Source organism: Juglans regia, chromosome 6 (assembly GCF_001411555.2).
Source record: "Juglans regia cultivar Chandler chromosome 6, Walnut 2.0, whole genome shotgun sequence".
NCBI classification, from domain to species: Eukaryota; Viridiplantae; Streptophyta; class Magnoliopsida; order Fagales; family Juglandaceae; genus Juglans; species Juglans regia.
In genome coordinates this window covers 28,459,390-28,483,298 of record NC_049906.1, presented here as the reverse complement: position 1 = coordinate 28,483,298, position 23,909 = coordinate 28,459,390, and the positions used below count along the sequence as shown (strand labels likewise).

Sequence of the window (23,909 nt, the reverse complement as noted above, 5' to 3'; positions counted from 1 at the left end):
TAAATCATTTTATTTTATGCAAAGTCTAGTATAGGAATCTCACTTACCTGAACTTCTTAACTTTTCATAAATTTTCCTAAATAATGCCGAACAACTAAAGATTGTCACCTATAAAATAGTCACAAAATTATCGTAAATTTTCGATCAAACACGTATATCGATATTTAAACTTGAAATGATAAAAATTAACCTATTTTAATTCCTCAATACCCAAAAATTCTCATAATTCTAAAATACCATAATTTTCCAAATACATCAATATCGACTTAATTTATATTACGTTAATTTCATCATTATCCTAAAATACTAACTTAACAATATAAGCCCACAACATTGTTGAACGAAAGTTGCTTGTCACCTATAAGATTGCGACGTAATTTTTATAAATATCCGAATTTACACATTTTTCAATACTTAAACCTGAAAGCTATGTAACCTCTTTTTTAAAAAAATCTAAATTTCTCGAAACCTTAAAATATTATAAATTCTCAAATATCTCGATATTCACTTAAATAATAAAAAAAATCTCTGACTAGTTAAGCTCTAACTTATTTATTATCGGAATCTAACTATAAAAATTAATACTAAATAATATAATTATAAACCATAATTATTTTATGTTAAACCACTTTTAAGACCAATTTAAAAATGAGTCGAAGTACATTTAAAAATAATAGAGTTCTTCAATAATGAGACCCAAGCCCATCGATAGTAAAAACAATATCAAGTCCACTGAAATATTCCTAAAAACAATTGATAGTTTTATAACTGGAGGGGCAAAAAAATGTAAAAATGCTTAAAAGGCATGAACTGCTTTACGAGTAAACAATAACTAAAGGACTGGAAGGCATTTTCGTAAAATACTTCCAAGATCATGACTAAAGCTAACCAAAGGTTATCACTACATCTACTTGTTTCTGGAGAATAAGAAAAACCAGAGAATGGCATTGGGAGAAAATATTTTTACTAAGAGAGAGCGAGAGGCAAAATGGTGGCTGACCCGACGGCGGCACACTTAGAAAGAGAAAGAGATGAGCGAGAGAGAGAGAATGGAGAGAGAGAGAGAGTGATCACGGCGTGAGGAAGGAGGTGTTACCAAGAGGAGAGAGAGCAGTGGCTTGAAGCGATGGCCGTTGTTGGGAACCCTAAGAGAGATTTGGGGAAGTAAGACAGAATTGAAGAGAGAATCGAGATTTCAATTGAGAAGTGAGGTGAAGACGTGTTAGAATTCGGAACGGCATCGTGCAGGAGTTGATGAAGTGCAACATTTAAGCTGGATGAAGTGCACCGTTCCATCAAAGCTTGGAAGAGGGTCGTAGTGTGTCTTAGTGATCAGACGCTGCGTTTTGGTGAAATATCCGAACGGTGTGTTTTGATTACTGTTATCTCAATATTGAGTCTGTGTGGTGAGTATAGCAAAGTTAGAGTTTCTTATGCAACAAAATGTGGAAAATGTGCTGCGTATATGAGGGAAAAGGTAAGAAGGGGATATCATCTTGAATGTACTAGAATTCTGGTTTGAATTTGGAGGAAGGGCTACCTCGAACTAGCCCAGCATGATTACATGTTTCTTTCACAGAATTTCTATCAAACATCCACTCTACCATTTTCATATTGTTCTTCATTTGTGAGCTTGCTTATTTCTTCTACCTGATTACAACCAACACAAATTCCTCATCATTGAAAAGGGTCTTAATGGTCGTGCAGTACGATGGCGACGTGAAGGTGGGAGCTGGCGGTGTGGTGTAAGGTTGAGGTTTAAGGCAGTGATCCGAGGGTTTCTGTTCTGCGAGGGAGGTCTCGGCACGTTGGGTGGTGGTGCAGTGTAGTGCTATGGTGGTTGAGCAGTGGGTTATGGTGCAAAAGATTTTGTGGAGGAGCTTAGCAAGGAGACCCCGATTTCGCGTGGCGGTGGTTAGCGGCAATGGAAAAATCTCAAACTCACCTAGAGAGGTGATTGCATGCGGAGGAGACATGTGTTGGACGTATGTGAAGGGCTTGGCTTTGGTGAGGTTAACTTAAGGTGGTGCGTGGGTTGCTAGGGTTTATGGGGGAAAAATTTAAAGTGTAGTCTGTTTTCATTTGAGCTGAGTAGCGATGTGAATAATTTGTTTCACAAAAAGAAAAATCCAGGCGGTGGAAAGCTTGCTGCCGTGCTTGCTTCTCGGACACATGGGGACGTGCATGCTGAGTGTTGTGGTGGCCTCGTAGTGCTTAATGGAAATTTACGTAGAAGGTACGGAGTGATTTACGTCCATGGGTCAATATATATATATATATATATATATATATATATTGAAATTGGACACGTTAATGGGCTTGGACTTGATAAATAACTTGGGTCAAAATTCTCATGTCCAAAATAAATCTCTCGTCCAACAATATCTTCGACATTTAGAAAAAAATTTATTGGGCCAAGTTCTAATTATTCCGGCCCCTTGGTCTGCGAATTAGAAATTGGGCCTTTGACCAATCATTGAGCCCAATGAAATTCATATTCAGCCAAAATAAATTTTGGGCTCGTAACATACTCTGAAATTATTCGTTTAAATCTCAAATAAGCTTTTCATACACAAACCCAAAAATATTTACAAAGCAGACTCGGGTTGAGCCCGGGTGTTACAAGGACTCGCTTGAAGAATTTGTGGGAAGGAGGGAGGGGGAAGGAAGGAAGGGGGAAAATAATTCGGGGGAGAGAGGAAGGGAAAAAAGAATGGTCCGCGTGCAGGTGCATATGTGTCTTTCCCACACTTCTATGTGGCGAATTTGTATTGGCTGGTGTAAAAACAAATAATCCACCCGATCGGCCTTAAGTATTTTCCAAAAACTTTCCTCAACGCACACCGTAAGTCACATAAGTCTCTACGTGTTAAAATGTTATTGGAGGGTGTAAAATAGGAAATGACACCCCGACCGGTTTGAACCCTTTCTCTTTTTAATTTCTTTTTATAAATGAGTAATGGTAGATACAATTATAAGATGTGCAAATCGCATGCACTCGCTTTAAAAAATGGGATCTATCACTAAAAAAAATAATTTTTCATGTAAATCTCAAATTTATCCACTTTTATCATAGTGAATGCATGGAATTTGCACATCTTAAAATTGCAAATATAGTTTATCTTAAATTTATATTTTAATTATGTGGGAGTGAATTTATTCACTTATAAAACTGCTGATATAACAATTTTTTTTCAAAGATGTAAAATAAATTTTATACCACATCCTGTTTTAAAATTAATTCTTTTACTAAGGGCTAGTTTGATTACACAAAACTAAACCATCTTATTTCATTTCGTCTCATATAATTATTATAACTTTTTTAAACTCCCACACAAAATATAAATAATTTAACTTTTTTAAATTTCAAAACAAAAATTATATTATAATAATATTTTATTCAACTTTTAATAAAATATCTCATCTAAATTGTGCAATCAAATGATGCCTAAGACCACAATACATATTGAAGTGGCCAATCTAAGGTTCCATTCATAAACTTTTCATCAAATAAAAATGAGATTATGTATAAAACATTGAAATATTCTATTTTCTGTGTGGAGAGTGTCAAATTCATTTGGATCAGATGATACAAGTTATGGTCTCCAAATTGGAAAATTAGATCGAGCCCTCCACTTCTGTCTATAAAAAAAAAAGTCTATATGTAGAGCATATCTAGTAAAATATTTATATGATATAATTTGATTTAGAGCACACCTAGATGATGTGTTATACACATCGACTGAGAATAGTGTAAGGGGATTTTCCCCACCCCACAAAGTCCATTGGGTCTCGGCCCAATACCCAGCTCAAGGGCAACCTGGAAAAGCATCTACCATGGAAATGGGTTAAGTAATTAATAAGACAGATCAGTCTGACATTCCGCAGTTGCGGTCAGAGCCCAAAGATTTGCACAGAGCACAGCGGGAAATGTGGAAGGCCCTCGATCCATCGACATCAAACCATCTACAGCTTGCGAGGGACAAATGCAAGACCAGGAAACTATGTCGCATTAATGACGCCATTATCGAGCTACACGCTATATTTATGATGTCGTCGTTAAGTTACGTCACATTAAATAGTTCTGACATCAGAACCAACAGAGGAGGCACAAATTCTTTGGAGACAAAGACGATTTTCACCTCCCCCAACCCACGGTATAAATAGCAAGTTCTAGGTACGAGAAAACTCTCTGATTCCTAGACTCTTTTACTTATTTATAAATTTCGAAAAATACTTATTAATTTTGATATTGGAGACTCTTCGGCCCTAAGACCGCTCTCTTCTAATTGCATTCTTTCTTAGTTTTTACAAGCCCATTTTAAAAGATTCAAATTGTCAGAATCTAACTCAAATATATTCGAAACAAGACGTTAATAAATAGAATAACTCGTAGAATATCTCATATTTCTACAAAATATTTTCTATCATCTAAGGTGTAAACTAGTTGGAAGGCAATCATTACAATATCAAAAATATCATTGCTCTAACTAATATTTTTTAAAAAATAATATTTAAAGTGTGAAGTACGTAATTATTACATAATTAAAAAAAAAACATAAAAACATAAAGTTATATCAACTGCAGGACACGATAATTATTTTAATAACAAAAACTTCTGATTCAATTATGTTAGATATAAATTTTTAACATGAAAGTTTGGTACTGTCTTTTTAAAGAACAGTAGATTCTATCATAAAATATATGTTAGTTATTATTTACTTAGTTTGGATGAAAAGAAATATTTTATTAAAAATTTAATAAAATTTGATTATGATATAATTTTTTTATATAATTTTTATTTTAAAATTTAAAAAAATGAATTATTTATTATATTTTATATAAAAATTTAAAAAAATTATAATAATTATATGAGATGATATGAGATAGTTTAATTTTGTACAATTAAACCATCCCTTATAATTTTTTATAATAAGATTTATAATTTTATTAAAATAATTGCAGAAAATTTGTATGTCTTAAATCTGCCCAAATCATTTTTATTAGATGAAATCTCACAAAAATTAAAGAAAAAAAAAAAACTAAAAAAATAATTAAGTGAAAGTCGAAATTGATTGTCCAATCACATCCCACCGTAAACCCATCAAGAGTACTCTTCAGGTGACGTAAACATTCCCGCACCCAAAAACTTGACAAAATACAGAAGAAGAAGAAAAGGCTCGATCATTGAAATTTGATAAAGCTTCAAAGTTCAAACCCCTTTCTCACTACGCAACTTCCCAAAACCCTCACGAATATGGAACCCTAAACCTCATTTTTTCTTCCATTTTGATCCTGCTTTATGGCCTTAAATCCTTGTTCTCACCACCACATTAATCAATTGATTCGAACTTCTTCACTGCCAAACTCCTACCGATTGACTACCTTGCTGCCATGGACGCGCGTCGCGCCTCACGCGCCGTCATCGACCCTAAAGTCCGCCATGTCGGGTTCTTCGCCCCCGGCGCCAACCCCCTACCGGCCCGAGCCCAGAACAATCCGCCCTGCTCGAGTTCACCGCCTCTCGCCGAATCCCCCGCCGGCAATTCCCTCTCCCCGGTCATGATTCCCCTGCCACGTCACCCTTCCGACCGTACTCCAGCTGTGCCTGTCCCGGAGACCGGTTTGCGGCGCCAGGGTAACGACCACGTGCCGGTCGGGAGCTATAACCCGTTGGAATCTCTGCTGGGATCGTCTCCTGTCCCTTCTTCGCCTTCGGCTCGAATCGGGATGGCGGATGGAGAATTTTCCGAGGAGTCAGATGGGTGGTACAGGCTGAACGATTCGCGTAAGTACGCTTCGAATCTTCCCGATACCACTCCGGATAAAGCTCCTGATAATTCGGCGAGTACTTCTGCCCCGCCTGGGTTGGAAAAATCGAAAAAGTCTGCCAAAGTGCCAGGTAAATTGTAATTTTAAAATTTTTATGTTACGTGCTTGTGTGTGTGGGATGTTTGATTGTATTTGTTTGAATTGAGATTTTGTATAATTGAATTGGGGTTGAAACCAGATGGTGTAATTTGGATTTGGAATGCTAGGAAAAAAAATAACAACTGAGACATCGGGGTAGTAAGGCAGTACAGGATGATATCTCCTAAGTGTTATTTGGGACCAAGAGGTTTTCCGACAAGCCCACTTTGATTTTGTTGCTCAGTATATAATGCCCGTCTGTAAAGTATTAGGGACCACCAAGTCTTTCTAGCATGTTTGTGAAATAATTAATTTGACTTGTTAAGTTTATTTATTAAAAGAAAAAAAAAAATTGACTTGTAAAGTTTTAACCATTGGCTTAAAGCTATTTTTTGCTGCTGGTTGTTTGGAGTGCCTGGTTTGATAACTTACTCATGCCCGTAGAAGTAACATTTGATTGGGGTGTTTCAAATGGTATTAGAGATCAGGCTTCCTCTCTCCGAAAAATTTTCTCTCCGTACACTTGAACATTTTTCTTCTTCGCGCTGCGTCCTGTAACGTTTCTCCTCATTGATGGTGCTATGATAACTGGATTTTGAGTTATTGTGGTGGTCAAGATGGGTTTTCCTGTAGAGGTGGTGATTAAATCCAAATGTTTCATTTTGTCAAAGGCTGGGGGTGGACTGTTGCGAGTCACCGAGAGAAACTGGAAGACAGAACATGCAGTTCTGCTAGGTCCATCTTCAATGCAGTGGCTTGGGAAGGTGTTAAGAGGAGTGCAAGAGAGGAGGAAGAAAGGAGGTGTATTCAGCAACTAGAGAAGGGTATTGTATTTTTATTGCTTAGCGTTGCTCAAATTGCAGAGGGAGATATCTTGAGGTTGCTGAGTATAACCAGGGGGAGGAGGAATGTCTTATGCATTCTAGAAGGTGAGAATGGGTGGGGGTGGAGGAAGATGTGAGAGGTGCTGTTAGAGCCGAGAAAGGAGGTTCCTAGTGGAGGTCAGTCGAGTTTTGTCAAGGGGGCGATGAGACACCAGACACGGTCGTACAAGGAGGCGCTCTTTATGACGATGCCGAATGTGGTGAGGAAAGGTGATGGTGGTGCGAGGGGCTCTGTCGGGGGACATGGGCGTCGCGAAGCTCTGTCGAAGCTGTACGGTGCGTTGAGCCACTCCCATGGTAGAAGTCCTGCGGCATGTCAGGAGGCATGGGAGGTCCGTAGGATGCTGTTGGAGGTGTAGGGGCAATTACGGCTTCTGTAGAAGGATATGGCTGAAATCCTTGATGTTGTCGGTCTGTTTAAGGTAAGGGATGAAAAGGGGGACTTAAAAGGAAAACAGAAGGGAACGGATGATGGGCCTAGGAAAGCTCAGAGTGAGGCCCAACAGAAAGTTAATATTGGTAAGGGATGGGCTGTATGGTGTAGGATGAGCGGGCCTACTCGGACTAAGGCCAGGCAGAAGGGGTCGACGGATTCGTGCCCTTGTGATGGGGCTGGGCCATCTAAGCCCAGGGCCCATTGTAATGGGCCTGGGATTGGGGCGAGCTCTTCTCAACCCATGGCAGTTTCACGCTGCATTGAGAGCCCTAGCCCAGTGTGTCACGCCTAGTTACACAGTCTCGGCTTCGTGATGGATAGCTTGCCGTCGGCGGAGGATCAGGTGGAGGTTGCACAGACGTTGTCGATGATGTTCTATTGGTGTACTGTGCACAAAAGGTGTTGGTGGAGTTTGGATCGCGTTTCTCTCCCCCGAAGGATGCTCAGACGTCGCCGATGATTGGAGGAGACACGGTTTTGGCCCCAGCGAACCTGTCTGTCAATCTGTATGAGGATTACTAGTTGGCTGAGGAGGATGAAGATTCGGTCGACCTTATGCATTCGGTGGAGGATGAATTTTTTCTCCTTGAGGCTTGTGATCAGGTGGGCTTGGATGAGTTTTCGGTGGGTGAAGAGTTTCAGAATTTTCAGATTAATAGGAGGTCCATTAAACTACTGTTTTCCAAACCAAGCCTCAGATTGGATTATAAATAAGGTGAAAGAGATCCAACATTATGTGGGGATTGATTTTGAGGAGTATGAAGAGCAGTTCATAGTATTGTTAACTGCTATGGAAGCTGGACATCAACAAAAAAGGAAGGGGGACTCGAAGAAAATTCGGGAGCTTAAAAAATTGGCGTGGCCGATGAATTCGGAGGGGTGCTCTAGTAGGACTAGGGTAAAAGGGAAGGGACTAGCTGTTCCCAAATGAAGCCTAAGATTATGTCTTGGAATGTGCGTGGGCTTAACGAGGTATATAAGTGCCACCGGGTTCGGCATTTGCTTCGTGAGTGGTAAGCGGACATTGTTTGTTTATAGGAGACGAAGTTGAAGATGATAAATAGGAAGATTGTGCGAAGTTTATGGAGCGGTATTCATGTGGATTGGATATACTTGGCCTCTATAGGGGCATCGGGAGGAATTGTGGTGATGTGGGATAGGCGGGTGGTGGAGAAAGTGGAGGAATATATAAGGAGATATATGATAGCGTGCTCTTTTAAAAGTGTGTCCGACGATTTCTTATGAGCTTTTGCAGGTGTGTATGGACCAAATTTAGACGTTGATAGAAGATTATTGTGAGATGAACTAGAAGGGAAACATAGTTGGTGGGATCTTCCTTGGTGTATTGGGAGTGATTTCAATGTTATGAGATTCCAAAGTGAAAGCTTCGGAAGAAGAAGATTGAGGCCTGCAAGCGTGGAGTTCTCAGAGTGTATCTTTGACTTGAATTTGATAGACCTTCCTCTCGCAGGGGGCCCAACCACATGGTCAAATAACCAGACCTAGTCTCGCTTGGATCGCTTTTTAATTTCACCTGAGTGAGAAAGCCATTTTCCGAAAGTATGGCAAAAGCGTTTGGTATGCTTAAATTCGTAATGCATGGTCAAATAACCAGCCACATGGTCAAATAACCAGACCTAGTCTCGCTTGGATCACTTTTTAATTTCACCTGAGTGAGAAAGCCATTTTTGGGAAGTATGGCAAACGCGTTTGGTACGCTTAAATTCGGATCATTGGCCTGTTTTGTTGGATTGCAGAGGCATTCATAGTGGTAGACGATACTTTAAGTTTGAGAATATGTGGCTGAAATCAGAAGGTTTTGTGGAGAGGGTTAAACAATGGTGAATTTCTTATCAGTTCAATGGTACACCCAGTTTCATTTTTGCGAACAAACTGAAAGCCCTAAAAGGAGACCTGAAGGAGTGGAATAAACAGTCTTTTGGAAACGTAAGGGAGAACAAAAAGATCAAGTGGATGGAAATTCAGAAATTAGAAAGACTCCAAGAAGGGAGGCCACTTACTGAGGAGGAGCAATCACAAAGAACTGTGTTGGTCGCAAATCTTGAGAAGATTATCTTACAAGAAGAAATGTCATGGCGACAAAAGTCAAGAGCACTATGGTTAAGGGAAGGGGATCGGAGTACGAAGTTCTTCCATCGAATTGCAAACTCACATAGAAGAAACAATAACATTGAGGTACTGAAAATTGAGGGGGTGGAGTGTAGAGAAGATGAGGTTATTGAAGATCATGTTGTTGATTTCTTTAAGAAGCTCCTTACTGAGCAGGTGGGGTGGGGGCCTACTCTTGATGGGTTTGTATTTGACACTTTTGAGACGGGGGATGTAGTTAGGATGGAAAGGGCTTTTGAGGAGGAAGATGTGTATGATGTAGTAAGGAATATGGTAAAAGATAAGGCTCTCGGACCTGATGGTTTCTCGATGGGCTTTTTCCAATAATGTGGGGAGGTGATAAAAGAAGATATTTTGAGAGTGTTTTAAGAGTTGTACTCGGTTGGGAAATTTGAGAGAAGTCTTAACACCACTTTCTTGGCATTAATACCTAAAAAGGTGGCGCCTATTGAGATTATGGATTATCGGCCTATTAGCTTAGTGAATGTAGTCTATAAGATTATTTCTAAAGTGCTTGCTAATCGGTTAAGTGTGGTGTTAGGGAAGATTGTAACTAAGCCTCAAAACACATTTGTAAAGGGTAGACAGATTCTTGATGCGGTTCTAATTGCCAATGAATGTCTGGATAGTAGACTGAAGGCTGGGAGTTCAGGGATTATGTGCAAATTAGATATGGAAAAGGCGTATGATCATGTTAACTAGATAGATGTGGTTTCGGGGAGAGGTGGAGGTCCTGGATCAACTGGTGTATTTCCATGGCAAGATTCTCTGTGTTGATCAATGGCAGCCTAGAGGGTTATTTTCTGAGTTCTCGTGGTTTGAGACAAGGGGATCCGTTATCTCCTCTACTTTTTGTTATTGTTATGGAGGCACTAAATAGGATGATCTCGGCTTTGTTGGCTAATGGTTTTGTAAATGGTTTTCAGATTGGATCCTCGAGTAGGGGTATTACTACTATTTCTCATTTGTTGTTTGCAGATGATACGCTTATTATGTGCGAGGCCAATCAAGATCAGTTGAATGCGGTGAAGCCGTTGCTTTTTTGTTTTGAAGTTGTGTCTGGCTTAAAAGTAAACCATGATAAATCCGAGTTGGTACCTATTGGGGGAGTCTAGAATGTCTGAGAGTTGGCTGGGATATTGGGTTGTAAGATAGCGTCTCTTCCTATGACGTACCTGGGACTCCCGTTGGGTATAAATTTGAGGACGTGCTCGATTTGGGATACGGTGATTGAAAAAATAGAGAAGAGACTGACAGGATGGAAGATAATGTATTTGTTGAAAGGGGGCCGGATTACGTTGATCAAATGTACACTTTCTAATCTACCTACCTATTTCTTATCCTTATTCTCTATAACGGCAAGTGTGGCCGGTCGACTTGAGAAGCTACGAAGAGATTTTCTGTGGGGTCGATTAGGAGAAGAATTTAAATTTCATTTAGTCAAGTGGCGGGTTGGATATTAGGAATTTGAGGTTGTTTAATCGGGCGTTACTTGAAAAATAGTTGTGACGTTATATTAAGGAACCTGAAGCCTTATGGAAAGCTGTGATTGAGAACAAATGTGGTGGTTTATGGGAGGGTTGGTGTACTAGAGAAGTTAGAGGTGCCTATGGAGTGGGGCTATGGAAACATATAAGAAGAGGGTGGGAGACCTTTCATCATCATACTCGGTTTCAGTTGGGTACAGAGTCTAGGATCAGATTTTGGAAAGATGCTTGGTGTGGCAACAGTGCTCTTCAAGATTTGTTTCCTATACTTTTCCTGATCGCAAGTGACAAAGATGCTATAGTGGCGTAGGTTATGGGAATCTCGGGTGGGAGTACACACTGGAATATCAATTTCAATCGGGTGGCACAAGATTGGGAGGTGGGGAGTTTTATAGATTTGTATAGTTTGTTGTATTCTTGTCGTCCGAATATCCAGCATGAAGATGGTTTGTGGTGGACTCCTGCAGGGAGAGGGGTATTCACAGTTCATTCCTTTTATAAGGTTCTCACACAAGAACCTGAGATACAGTTCTCTTGGAGAAGGTTTTGGAAGAACAAGGCTCCACCTAAAGCTTCTTTCTTTGTGTGAACAACTTCCTTAGGCAAGATTCTCACTACGGATAATCTGAGAAAGAGGAGGATAATCATTACAGACTGGTACTGCATGTGTAAAAGTGAGGGTGAGTCGGTGAATCATCTACTTTACATTGTGAGGTTGGGTCTCTCTGGCATGAGGTGTTTAAAAGAATGGATCTAGCGTGGGTGATACTAGAAATCGTGGTGGAAATATTGGCGTGCTGGACCTCCATTCGAGGTGTGCAACAGATCAAAGCGGTTTGGAAAATGATTTCGATTTGTATCATGTGGTGCTTGTGGCAGGAACGCAATGAGCGGATATTTGAAGACAAAGAGAGATTTATGGCGGAGCTTAAACTTTTCTTTTTTAGGACTCTTTGTACTTGGGCAATTGCTGTGGATTTTAATGGCATGAACCTTCATGATTTCTTAGTTTCTAATGCGCCTACGTAGATAGGGCATAATGACTTCTATAATTGGCAGTTGTTGCTCATTCTTGAATTAATAATACTTATAAAAAAAAAAGAAATAACATTTGATCAAGTATATCTTATTAGGCTTGGCTTGTATGCTGGTTCGTTCCTGAGATTGTTTAGTATCTGCTCCTTGTTCTTGATTTGTTCAAATGTGTTGATTGTGTGGATCCTTTGAGTTTTGATCCTTTGTTGAATTTGCAACAAAATTGCAGAAAAGAGTGAAAAAGCTGTTGTGCAAGTGCAAAATGAGACGCAATCTAGCTTGAAGCCACTGAAAGCAAAAACAACCAAAGCTGAAAGGCGTGCCATGCAGGAGGCCCAAAGAGCCGCAAAAGCTTTAACAAAAGGTTTGAATTGAGCTTATATTTATGTTATTCCATTGTTGACTATCTACTTGACTTCTTTGACAGTTTGACTGTTTTCTAGATGCTTTATCTTAATAGTTATTTTGTTAGAGAAATGGGTCTGTTTCATTTGAACTTTTTACTTTATTTTAGGGGGTGGGCATCATGCACCCAGACCCACCTTGCCTGCTCCATCTGTCCATCCTGCTAGGGGATGGACAGGCGGCCTTTAGAGTATTTTTACCACAAGCGGGTGGGGGCGGGTGAGGTATGGCTCCCTACATATATATTAAGATATATAATATATCATATATATTAAAGAGAAAACCTAGATATATACTATATTAGATATGATAAAGAAAAAACCTATCTTTCAAAAACAACACTATTATACATATACTTATATAAACATCTAAATCTGACAGACTAAGTTGAGATGGTTTTAAATGAGTTGAATAAAATATTGTTAGAATATTAATTTTGAATATTATTATTATTTTGGGATTTGAAAAAGTTGAATTGTATATTATATTTTGTGGGGGAATTTGAGAAAGTTGTAATGATGAGATGAGATGAGTTGAGATGAGTTTTCAATCCAAACCGGGGCTAAACCTGCATCTCTTCCAAGCTTCTCTCCTCTTTTCTTTTTTTCTGCTCAAGAGATCGACAAGTCTTGGGCCTCTGGTTTGCCAAGTTTGCGAACCCTGGTTGCAAAGACCCATGGGTCTCTTTCATATTTGTTTTTTTTTAATGTTTTGGAAGATTTAGGTCGAATTTTTATGTTTGGCTGATTGTTGATGGTTTTGGTGGAAGTTTTTGGTTGGATCAGAATTTTTTTTTTTGGGCACGGCAATTTTGAATGCATATTGCCCATGCCACCCTATGCGGGCAGGTAGCCACTCTCCCTGCACCATGCCCATGCCATTTTTTGGGCCTGGCTCTGTGCCCAGGGGCGGAACTACTAAGGGGCTGGGCGGGTCTTTTCAAAATTTGATAAAAATAATTTTGAAAGGTGTTTTTTATAAGGTAGACTATCTGAAAATTAGTATCTGGCCCCCCTTAAATTATTATTTTTTAACTTGGCCCCCCAAGCCAGATTTTCTGGTTCTGCCCCTACCTGCGCCCTCACATTCCCCAAACCCCTGCCCATCCTTGCTGGCTAGGCGGGCAAACACTCACCACCTTGTCTTGCTTTTGTTCTATGGAGCTTGGATTCATGGCAAGGTGTTTTCTCCTTGATCGTCTTTAATTTTCATTTATTTTCTTACCATATAATACCTATGATTGAGTATATAAAAGTGGTGAATGAGATCCACATTTCTTGGGAGGGTGAAATTCTTTACCTATATAATGAATTCTCAAGTATTCTTAGATATTTCATTTCCAAACATCACTCAAACACAATATTTTCAATTTCAAATTTTCAACTTTTTCATCTAATCATTACCTAATCATTACAACTTTCCTAAACTTAAAAAATAAAATAAAATAAAATAAAAAATAAATAAATAATTTTTTTTCAAAATTTAAAATAAATATAATATCAAAAAATGATATTTAAAGATTGTAATATCCTAGTTGAGTATACAAATGTGTGGGCTAGAATATCCTAGTAGTTATTAGAATCTCTAGGCCTAGAATCTCAAGAAAACTCATGCCACACCTTGGGCGGGAAGAAGTTCTTAACCTTTATAATAATTCTAAGGAACTTCAGTTATGACTAGTTCTTTTGGAGTGACGGCCCATATATAGTTTGGGTTTTCCGAGGTTGTTACAAATGATATAAGAGCTTATAAAACCTTGGTTGAATATCGGAAAATGGTAAATGGAATCTCATATTGCTTGGGTGGAAGAAGTTCTCGTCTATGATGATTCTAAGGGACTTCAATTGTCACATTGACTAGTCCTTTTGGAGAATAGGCTTAGATGTGGCTTGGGCTTTCATTGGGATGCTACATGTGATCATCTTGTGGAATAATTTAGTTGTCTTTTCTAGATTGCAGTGAGCTGCATTGTATCTTTAAGAATGGCCATTCCTTTGTCATGACCAGGACTGAGCATTCTTAGATTCATGCAATTGCAGATGATATGGTTAATGAATGGAAATTCCATAAAACATTAATCTTTTGAGATATTGTTTTTTCTGCTCAACTTTTCTTGAGGGTAAAACTTCTTAGAAAGGATCTTTCAAATGTTCTTTGGGAATTGAGCTGTCAAACTTAAATTTTTACTAGCATAAACTGTTCGATTATTGCCTGCACTTTCTGTCATAGTTTATGTTATGGTATATATGAAAGTTGGATTCATGCAATTTCAGATGATATGACTAATAAATGGAAATTTCATAAACCACTAAATCTTTCGAGATATATTTGTTTTCTGCTCAACTTTTCTTTGAGGGTAAAATTTCTTAGCAAATATGTGTTTGGGAATGTAGCTGTCAAACTTAAAAATTTTTACTAACATAAACTGTTCTGATTATTGCCCGTACCCTGTCATGGTTTATGCTATGGTATACATGGCAGTTGGACTCATATCCTATCATATCTAGTCCGGATGATGATTTTCTTGGTATATTTGTAATGGGTTATATCAATGTTATGGGTGTAATTGTTAATCATTTATTTATTTAAGATTGCATTAAAATCTTAACCAAATTCAGTAAGTCTTTAGAGTTCATGTAAACAAACCAACATTTGGTTTTAAACTAATGGTTTCTCAGATGCCAGAAGATTTTTCTACTGTTTGCTTTTGATTAAGCTCCTCCTTGGTAGTATATAGTTTTCCTTCTCAAAAAAAAAAAAGCTGTGAGCTTGAGCATGTTTTCGCTTGTGGTTACCGATCTTTTTTTACAGATGGCAGATGCATGTGTGTGTTCATGCACGTTTGCATAAAAAAGTAGCATGAGAAATGCTTACATAAACCATTTCCATACAAAGATACAAAGTGGTATTGTATATACCTATTCATACATGTAAACACATACATTCATGCATGCAGGTGAAAAACATACATACACGCATACAGCAGAGGGTAATAAATCTGCTGCTGTATCTCGGGGGGCAGTTCCGAGTAAACCTTTGAAGCAGCCTTCACTGAAGAAAGATGCTCCTCCAGTCGCGTCTTCAATTGCAGCTTCTGACAAGAAAGGAGGTGATCGTCCACCCGAGAAAGAAAGGAAGAAAGATGTTCCTCCTCCACGTATGCAGTTTGATGATAAGAGCAGAGTAGAGAAGGCTAAAAGACGTGCGGTGTTCAATCAATTGGAAGCTAGAAACAGAGTTGAACTGTTTCGGCATTTGCCTCAGTACGAACATGGAACACAGCTTCCTGATCTGGAGTCAAGATTTTTCCAACTTGATCCAGTTCATCCTGCTGTATACAAGGTACTCCATTTAAGAATTTACTTTTTTTGATACATTAGTGGTTTTTTTCTTTAGGCTTCAAGCCTCTGAATAGAAAATTGGATATTTCTCTTCTTTATCGAACATATAACCTCTCCCTTCACATGTGGAATAGACAGAACATAATATAGACATAGAAATGGCAAATTGAATGGGGTTTTCAAGATAATCTCTAAGGTGTTAGCTAATTGTATGAGTGTGGTGTTGGGAAACATTTTTTCGATTTCGAAAAATGCCTTTGTAAGAGGGAGGCAAATTCTCGACTCGGTTTTAGTTGCTAACGAATATATGGACAGCAGAATTAAGGGCTCGTTTGGATTTAGAGAGTTTCATCTCATAATTACACAACTTTTCCAAATTTCCACACAAAATATAATAAACAATTCAACTTTTTCAAATCACAATTCAGTTTTTTCAAATCCTTTTTTTTTGTAAGTAAATAAATTATATTAATCAAAGAATAGGCAAAGCCTCGTTCAGAACAAAGAATGCCCTAACTACGTAGGAGCAATAGAAACAAGAAAATCATGAAGGTCTAGGCCATTAAAATTAACGGCGCTGGCCCAAATACAAAGAGTTCTAATAAAGAAAGCTTTAAGTTCCTCCATCGATCTCTCTTTGTCCTCGAATGTCTGTTCATTGCACTCCTGCCATAGACACTACATGATGCAAATGAGGATCATCTTCCATACATCCTTTATCTGTTGATTGCCTCTTAAGTCTGTCCAACTGGCCAATACCGCCACTATTGTCTCCGGCATGACCCAACTTAAGTCTAGTCTGTTGAAAACCTCATTCCATAACCCCTGGGGCTACCACAAAATGTAGAAGAAGATGGTCCACAGATTCTCCCCCAATCCTACACATACAACACCAATTTGTGATGATCATCCTCCGTTTCCTCAAATTATCAGTAGTGAGGATCTTATCCAAGGAAGCGGTCCACACAAAAAATGCTGCTTTGGGAGACGCCTTATGTTTCCAAAGCCTTTTCCATGGAAACTAAACATGAGACTCTTGTGTAAGGGACTTGTAAAACAATCGAACCGAGAACAGACCTTTACCTGTAGGTATCCACCATAATAAGGGTAGGTTTGGGGGGTGAGATGAGAATTTTGTGTTTTGTTTTAGTGTTTAAAATATTATGTTTTAGTATTATTATTGTTTTGAGATTTGAAAAAGTTGAATTGTGTATTATATTTTGTATGGAGATTTGAAAAATGTGTAATGATGAGATGAGATGAGATGAGAATTTTGTGTCTCATCCCACCCCTCAAACCTGCCCTAAATCTTCATGTTGGTTTCTCGGTTTTGTTGAGTACAAAAGTCTGAAAAAGGCTTCGAAACTTTTCATTTCCCAGTCTTGTGCCGCCCTACTAAAAATGATGTTCCACTGAATTTGTTCCCCCACTAGCACTATGACTTCCGCCACTGATGCATCTTTGGCACTTGCAACCTTGAAAAGTGAAGGAAATGACTCCTTTAGAGCACAATTACCACACCAAGTATCATACCAGAATTTGATCTTGGCCCCCTCTCCTAGATAGAGCCTTTTGTGGTGAGAAAAGACCTCCCATCCTCTTCTTATATGTTTCCACAACCCCACTCCATATGCCCCTCTCACTTTATTAGTACACCATCTCCCCCATGAGCTACCATATTTGTTCTCAATCTCCAACTTTCATAGAGCTTCTGGTTCTTTATGATATCTCCACAACCATTTCCCGAGTAGAGCCCGATTGAAAATTCTCAAATTTCTAATTCCCTAACCACCAGTAGAGAGAGGACTACATACATTTTCCCACCTGGCTAGATGAAAAATTTGAACTCCTCGCCTATTCCACCCCATAAAAAGTCTTGTTGAAATTTCTCTATATGGAGCGCCACACTTGTTGGGATAGGGAAGAGGGATAAAAAATAGGTCGGTAGATTTGATAATGTACTCTTTTATCAGGGTAATCCTACCACCTTTTGACAGATACATTCTCTTCCATCCTGCTAATCGACGCTCTACTTTCTCAATCACTGTGTCCCATAATACAGCCGCTCTTGAGGCGGCTCCTAACTGAAGCCCAAGGTATGTCATAGGGAGCACGGCTATCTTGCACCCCAGTATACTAGCCAGTTGTCTTATCCTCTAAACACCTCCAATAGGAACCATTTCTGATTTGTCTATCTTCACTTTCAATCCAGAAGCTACTTCAAAGCAAAGTAGGAGTGCCTTCAATACAAGGACCTATTTATAATCTGCCTCACAGAAGAAAAGAGTGTCATCTGCAAACAACAAATGAGATATATTAATAGGTCCTCTACTCAGGGATCCGATTAGGAAACCCGTCACAAACCCATTAGAAACCAGGGCTGAGATCATTCTACTCAATGCCTCCATCACAATAACAAAGAGAAGTGGGGATAGCGGGTCTCCTTGTCTTAGCTCGCAAGTGCTGTTGAAAAATCTAGTTGGGCTTCCATTTATCAGTACTGAGAATTTTACCGTTGATACACATCAACGGATCCTAAAACAAGAATAATTTAAAAAATAATATTCTAACAATATTTTAGTCAACTTTCAACTTCCATCTAAAATCTTCTCATCTCATCTCATCTCACTATCCAAACCAGAGCTAAATCTAATGAATCTGGTATTTGATTAAATTGGACATGGAAAAGTATATGACCATGTTAGTTGGGATTTTCTCTTGTATTTGCTTGGGAGATATGGTTTTGGGGAGAAATGGTGTATGTGGATCAAACACTGCATGTCGACGTCAAGATTTTCCATTTTGGTGAATGGCACTCTGGTTGGGTTTTTTAATAGTTCATGTGGTTTGAGACAAGGAGATCCGCTATCTCCTTTTCTTTTTGTCTTTGTCATGGATGCGTTGAGTAGAGCATTGGAAGTAGTGGTTGAAGGAAGGCACTTGTCAGGTTTTGAGGTGGGAAATGAGGAAAGGAATAGCATTAAATTATCTCATCTTCTTTTTGCCAATGACACATTGATTTTCAGCGAGCCCAACCAAGAACATATTTGATCTTTGAGAGCATTGTTATGTTTTGAAGCTGTCTCGGGCCTAAGGAGTAACTTAAATAAGTCTGAAATTGTTCATGTGGGTGCTGTGGGCAATACTTCAGATTTGGCTAATATTTTAGCGTGTAAGATTGCTTCACTGCCACTGAAGTATCTTGGTCTTCCATTGGGTTATTCTCACAAATCTGTTTTGATATGGAATGGGGTGATTGAGAAGATTGGAAAAAGGTTGGCTGGATGGAAAAAGATATATTTGTCTAAAGGGGGAAGAATTACCTTGATAAAGAGTACATTGTCTAGTCTTCTCACATATTTTCTTTCATTTTTCCCTTTGCCGGCTGGGGTTGCTAGGAGAATTGAGAATATTTATCGTAATTTCTTATGGGGAGGAAAAGGAGAAAGAAGTTTAATTTGGTTAGTTGGAACAAGGTTTGTCAACCAGTTTTTAGTGGAGGATTGGGGGTTAGAAATTTGAGGTTGTTTAATAGAGCACTCCTTAGGAAATGGCTTTGGAGATATCATGAAGAGAGAGATGCTTTATGGAAGAATGTTGTTGTGTTAAATATGGGAGTGGGTGGGGGAATTGGTGTTCTAAAAAAGTTAGAGGAGAGTATCAGGTGAGTTTATGGAAGTTTATTAGGAAAGGCTGGGGGGAGTTTTCTAAACATATTAAATTTAAGGTGGGAGAAGGGAAGATGATTCTTTTTTGGCATGACATTTGGTGTGGGGAATCAGCTCTTAAATCAGATTTTCTATCTCTCCACAGGTTGGCAAGGGATCAAAATGTTGCTCTGGCAGATTATCTTCAATGTACGGATAATTCTATTTTATGGAATGTTGACTTTATTAGAAATCCAAATGACTGGGAAGTTAATGTTGTTTCAGATTTTTTGGGAAGGATTTATAATTCAAAAGTGATGCAGGGAAGAGAGGCTAGGCTATTGTGGACTATTCTGGAAATTCCAGATTTTCAGTTGGTACTTATTATAAGGTGCTTAATTGTCATTCTGGCTATGTATTTCCATGGAAAAGCATTTGGAGGGTGAAGATACCTACTAAGGTGGCGTTCTTTGGTTGGGTGGTTGCTTTAGGGAAAGTATTGACTTCGGATAATCTTAGAAAACGTGGTTTGTGTATAGCCGATTGGTGTGTCATGTGCAAGAAGGATGGAGAATCTGTAAATCATTTGTCTTTACATTGTGAGGTGGCAAACTCTTTGTGGTATGAGGTTATTGGTCGGACAGGTTTATTTTGGGTGATGCCTACGGAAGTAGTGGAGCTTCTTGCATGTTGGCGTGGTTGAGGTGAGGAAAGATGTTGCTGCCAGGTGGAGAATGATACTTTTGTGTTTAATGTGGTGTCTATGGCTGGAAAGAAATGGGAGATGTTTTGAGGACAAGGATCGCTCTTTTGAAGATCTTCGAAACTTTTTCTTTTCTACTTTTAGTTTGTGGGCTAAGATCTTTGTAAGGAATGATGAGAATGTACTGAATCCGTTTCTGTTTTAGTTTTCCTGTTTTCTAGAGTGCAGCAGGTATTTCCTTTGTATATTTCTTGTGTACTTGGGTTATGCCTATTCGTGATAATAAAATTCTTATTAATTATCAAAAAAAAAAAAAAAAGGCAAATTGAAGAACTAGGCGTGGACATGACATTGATGCAGTAAGTCCACACTTGTGCACACGCTGGCACGTGCCTGCATCTTTTTTCAATGTACGGCTGAAATAGATCACAATCTATAGTTATATTCAACGAGAAAATGTGTTAATGAAGCTGTTTCTTAAAGTGTCCCTTTTACCCGAGTTTCAGTTAAGTGCCCGTCATTGTAGCTTTCAGCTAGTGTTTGTCTAAGACCTGTCCATGACAGTCTTTCTTCTTCGTGTGATTGTTTGTGCAAGAGGATGTACATGCTGTGGCCCTTTTCTTCCCTATGGTTTTTCCCTTTGTTGGTAGACTTCCATCTAGATGCAAGGGACTCGCTTCAGTTCAGCTGAACTTTTATTATGCAACTGAATCTGACCCTATTTCAAATAGCCATTGTTTAGCACATCGATTATGATTCAGCAACCTGACCCCATTTGTGTTAATGTTACTGGACATTAATGGTTTTTTAATTCTATTACTTCTGTTAATTATTGATAGCTTTTTAGTTAAAAGTGCATGGAAAAGGAAAATTGATGATTTAAGTCTAATCTTCTCAAGGCCTGTTTCGTTGAGGTTTTTCTCGTAATAATTTTGATTTATTGATTATGATTTTTCCAGAAAAAATAAAACCAATTGGTTTGATTAGTGATAACAAAGAAATAACTTTTATTGTGTAACTTGAACACAATGCCCATAGTTTTGAAGACCGCGAGAGTACTTTACTGAAGCTAATAACCTTTATGATCAAATCACTGTATGAGTGGTCATCTGTCCACAGCAATATGAGCTTTTTTCCCTTTGCAGATTTTCTCAATTCCTGTTTTCATTCCCTTCCTTAACTAAGCGTTCTCCTATGTATATCCTCAGTGTTCTAGGGTTAATTACCAGAGCTTAAAACCTTTATGTTCAAATCATTGTAGTTAGATTTTCAGAATTCCTGTTGCCACTCCCCTCCTTAACTAGGCGATCTCCTATGTATATCCCCGGTGTTCTTGGGTAGCGCCACTTGTGCTCTTAAATAAAATTCAATGACGTAATCTGTGCTCAGCAATACAGATTGTTCTTCCTTTTATAGATTTTCTGAATTCCTGATCCCATGCCCCTCATTAAGTATTGCGTTTTCTAACGCATATCCCTAGTGTAGTGCTGAATTCAATGATGTGATTTTTTTTTAAAAATATTTAGTGTAAAATGTCTTATCCTGTCTTTTTGTTAACCAATCTTTATCAATCTAAACATTCTTGATCTCATCTTCTCTTTTTGTTTTCCATAGTTGTTTTGCAAATTAAAAGAAAATAAAAATAATGTCGATCAGAGTTTTAGATTTAATAACTGTTTGAGGCCATCAGGCCCTTAATTTCTTTCCATTTTACCTGCAGAAAGAGAAATATAGTTTATTACCTACTTCAAATGAATTATTTTCAGGTTGGATTACAGTATTTAGCCAGAGATATATCCGGGGGTAATGCACGTTGCATTGCAATGCTTCAAGCTTTCAAAGAGGCCATTACTGACTACTCCACACCACTACAAAAAACTCTTGCGAGAGATTTAACTGCAAAAATCAGCAGTTATGTGTCATTCTTCATTGAGTGTAGACCACTTTCTATCAGCATGGGAAATGCAATTAGGTTTGTTAAGAGCCGTATAGCAAAGCTACCTCTAACTCTTTCTGAATCAGAAGCAAAAGCTGCACTTTGTTCAGATATCCAGCGATTCATAAATGAAAAAATAATACTTGCGGGGAAGGTCATAGTTGGGCATGCAGTTACAAAGATTAGGGATGGAGATGTGCTTCTCACTTATGGATCATCAAGTGTGGTTGAGATGATTCTGTTATATGCCCATGAGATGGGGAAACAGTTCCGTGTCGTGGTAGTAGACTCACGTCCAAAGCTTGAAGGTCAATCGCTACTTCGTAGGCTGGTGTCAAAGGGCCTGGGTTGTACATATTGTCATATAAATGCCACTTCTTATATTATGCATGAAGTTACAAGAGTTCTTCTGGGGGCTGCCTCTGTATTGTCTAATGGAACTGTATATTCGAGTGTGGGGACTGCATCTGTTGCAATGGTTGCTCATGCTTTCCATGTTCCAGTTTTAGTCTGCTGTGAAGCCTATAAATTTCATGAAAGAGTACAGCTTGATTCTATCTGCTCTAATGAATTAGGTATGTTATCATATATTAGCTGATGTAAATTTTGCCTTTTGTCCTTCGATTCTATTAGGGTTCTAAACTGGATAATTCCTTCCCCCCAACCCCCACGCCCAAAAAAAATCAGAAAGGGAAAAAAAGGAAAAAGAAAACTGTCTCAACAGAACGAAGCTAAGCACACTAAATTTCTTGCAGGTGATCCAGAGGCAATTGCAAAAGTCCCAGGAAGAACTGATGTGAGTTATTTGAATAATTGGGCCAATAAGGGAAATCTGCAACTTCTAAATTTAATGTAAGGTTTATCCCTGAAAGAAAAATATCTCAGTTGTTCCTCAATGTTCATATTTCAATTTACACTCAACTTGCTGTAACACTGTAACAGGTATGATTGTACTCCTCCGGATTATATCTCCATGATTATCACAGATTATGGAATGGTAAGCCGTGTTCTAATAATTTTGATCTTCTAGTTGTAGTCCTCAATTCTTATTTATTGTCATCACTGGAGTTGTTACTTATAACGCAAACCATACAATTGTTGGCACATACAAAGAAATACATTCTAGAGACGAGTTAAAACTATAAGTGGTGAATGCTTTGGTCTTGAAGTATCACTCCCTTCAAGGTCCAAGGTTCAACACCTCATGGGTGCAAACAATCATTTGTGGCCACACCTCCTGGTGAAAAGCCAGCAATTTAACCAGTTCGTGTAAGGAAACTTCCGAGGGTGTGGTGCACGGGACCGGGGTTTACTCTGCAGGGTGGGTCCAAAGGACTGCCTTGGAGAGGTTTCCCGTCACATAACTACATGTCTAGTCATTTAGAGGTAGAATAAGACATTTCTTCTTGTAGCTTGAGATTTTTCTAAGTTTTAGTATTGCTGATTCCCTTCTTGTTCTTATTGTAGATCCCAACCACTAGTGTGCCGGTCATTGTGCGCGAGTATCTTAGAGACCACTTACTCATATAGACAAATTCTGAATGAGGACTTTTGGATCAATCAAGCTATTCATCGACGACTGTGATTGTCCCTAGAAATGATACTTAGTGGTATCTTTTATCATTTGTTACGCCTTACCAATTTTGATGGTATCTGAATTTTGTTTACTAAACACGACTCAGTGAAGAGAGCACGATTTTGCCTCTCCTGAAAGTTCTCCCATATTTTGAATGTTCCCTTGTATATGGTGGCCTATTGGCTTTCAAGTTTTCAGACACAGATGGGGGTAAGGAATTGGTAAAAACTTGTTTCTACAAATATTTCACATGTTAAATGTCTCTTGCTTGGATTTTCATCGGTTTAACATGGAAGGTAGTTTTATTTTCATTGGATTTTTTTTTTTTTCTAAAAAAAAAAAAACTGTCGGAGTAGAAGAAAGTAAAATGCTGCACTTCTCGATGGTAGCTCCCATTGGATTTTTTTTTTAATTTTACT

The 23,909-nt window shown here is 38.5% G+C and overlaps 1 protein-coding gene across 1 annotated transcript; it reads left to right on the top strand.

Moving 5' to 3' along the window:
* The first annotated feature begins 5,135 nt into the window (after positions 1–5,135).
* LOC109010518 (translation initiation factor eIF-2B subunit delta-like) lies at positions 5,136–23,767 on the top strand. Its single transcript, XM_018991378.2, has 7 exons — positions 5,136–5,902; positions 12,112–12,246; positions 15,244–15,629; positions 21,745–22,489; positions 22,670–22,766; positions 22,857–22,911; positions 23,382–23,767. Exons 1-7 carry the CDS (start codon positions 5,395–5,397, stop codon positions 23,442–23,444), a joined length of 1,989 nt encoding a protein of 662 aa, XP_018846923.1. The 5' UTR covers positions 5,136–5,394; the 3' UTR covers positions 23,445–23,767.
* Positions 23,768–23,909: the final 142 nt, after the last annotated feature.

What these genes read in the sequence shown, in the direction of transcription:
- LOC109010518 (XM_018991378.2), top strand. Translation starts at nt 5,395, where the DNA reads ATGGACGCGCGTCGCGCCTCACGCGCCGTCATCGACCCTAAAGTCCGC. An exon ending in AAAGTCTGCCAAAGTGCCAG is followed by an intron (nt 5,903 to 12,111) that starts GTAAATTGTAAT and finishes ACAAAATTGCAG; the next exon opens with AAAAGAGTGAAAAAGCTGTT. An exon ending in CTGCAACTTCTAAATTTAAT is followed by an intron (nt 22,767 to 22,856) that starts GTAAGGTTTATC and finishes ACACTGTAACAG; the next exon opens with GTATGATTGTACTCCTCCGG.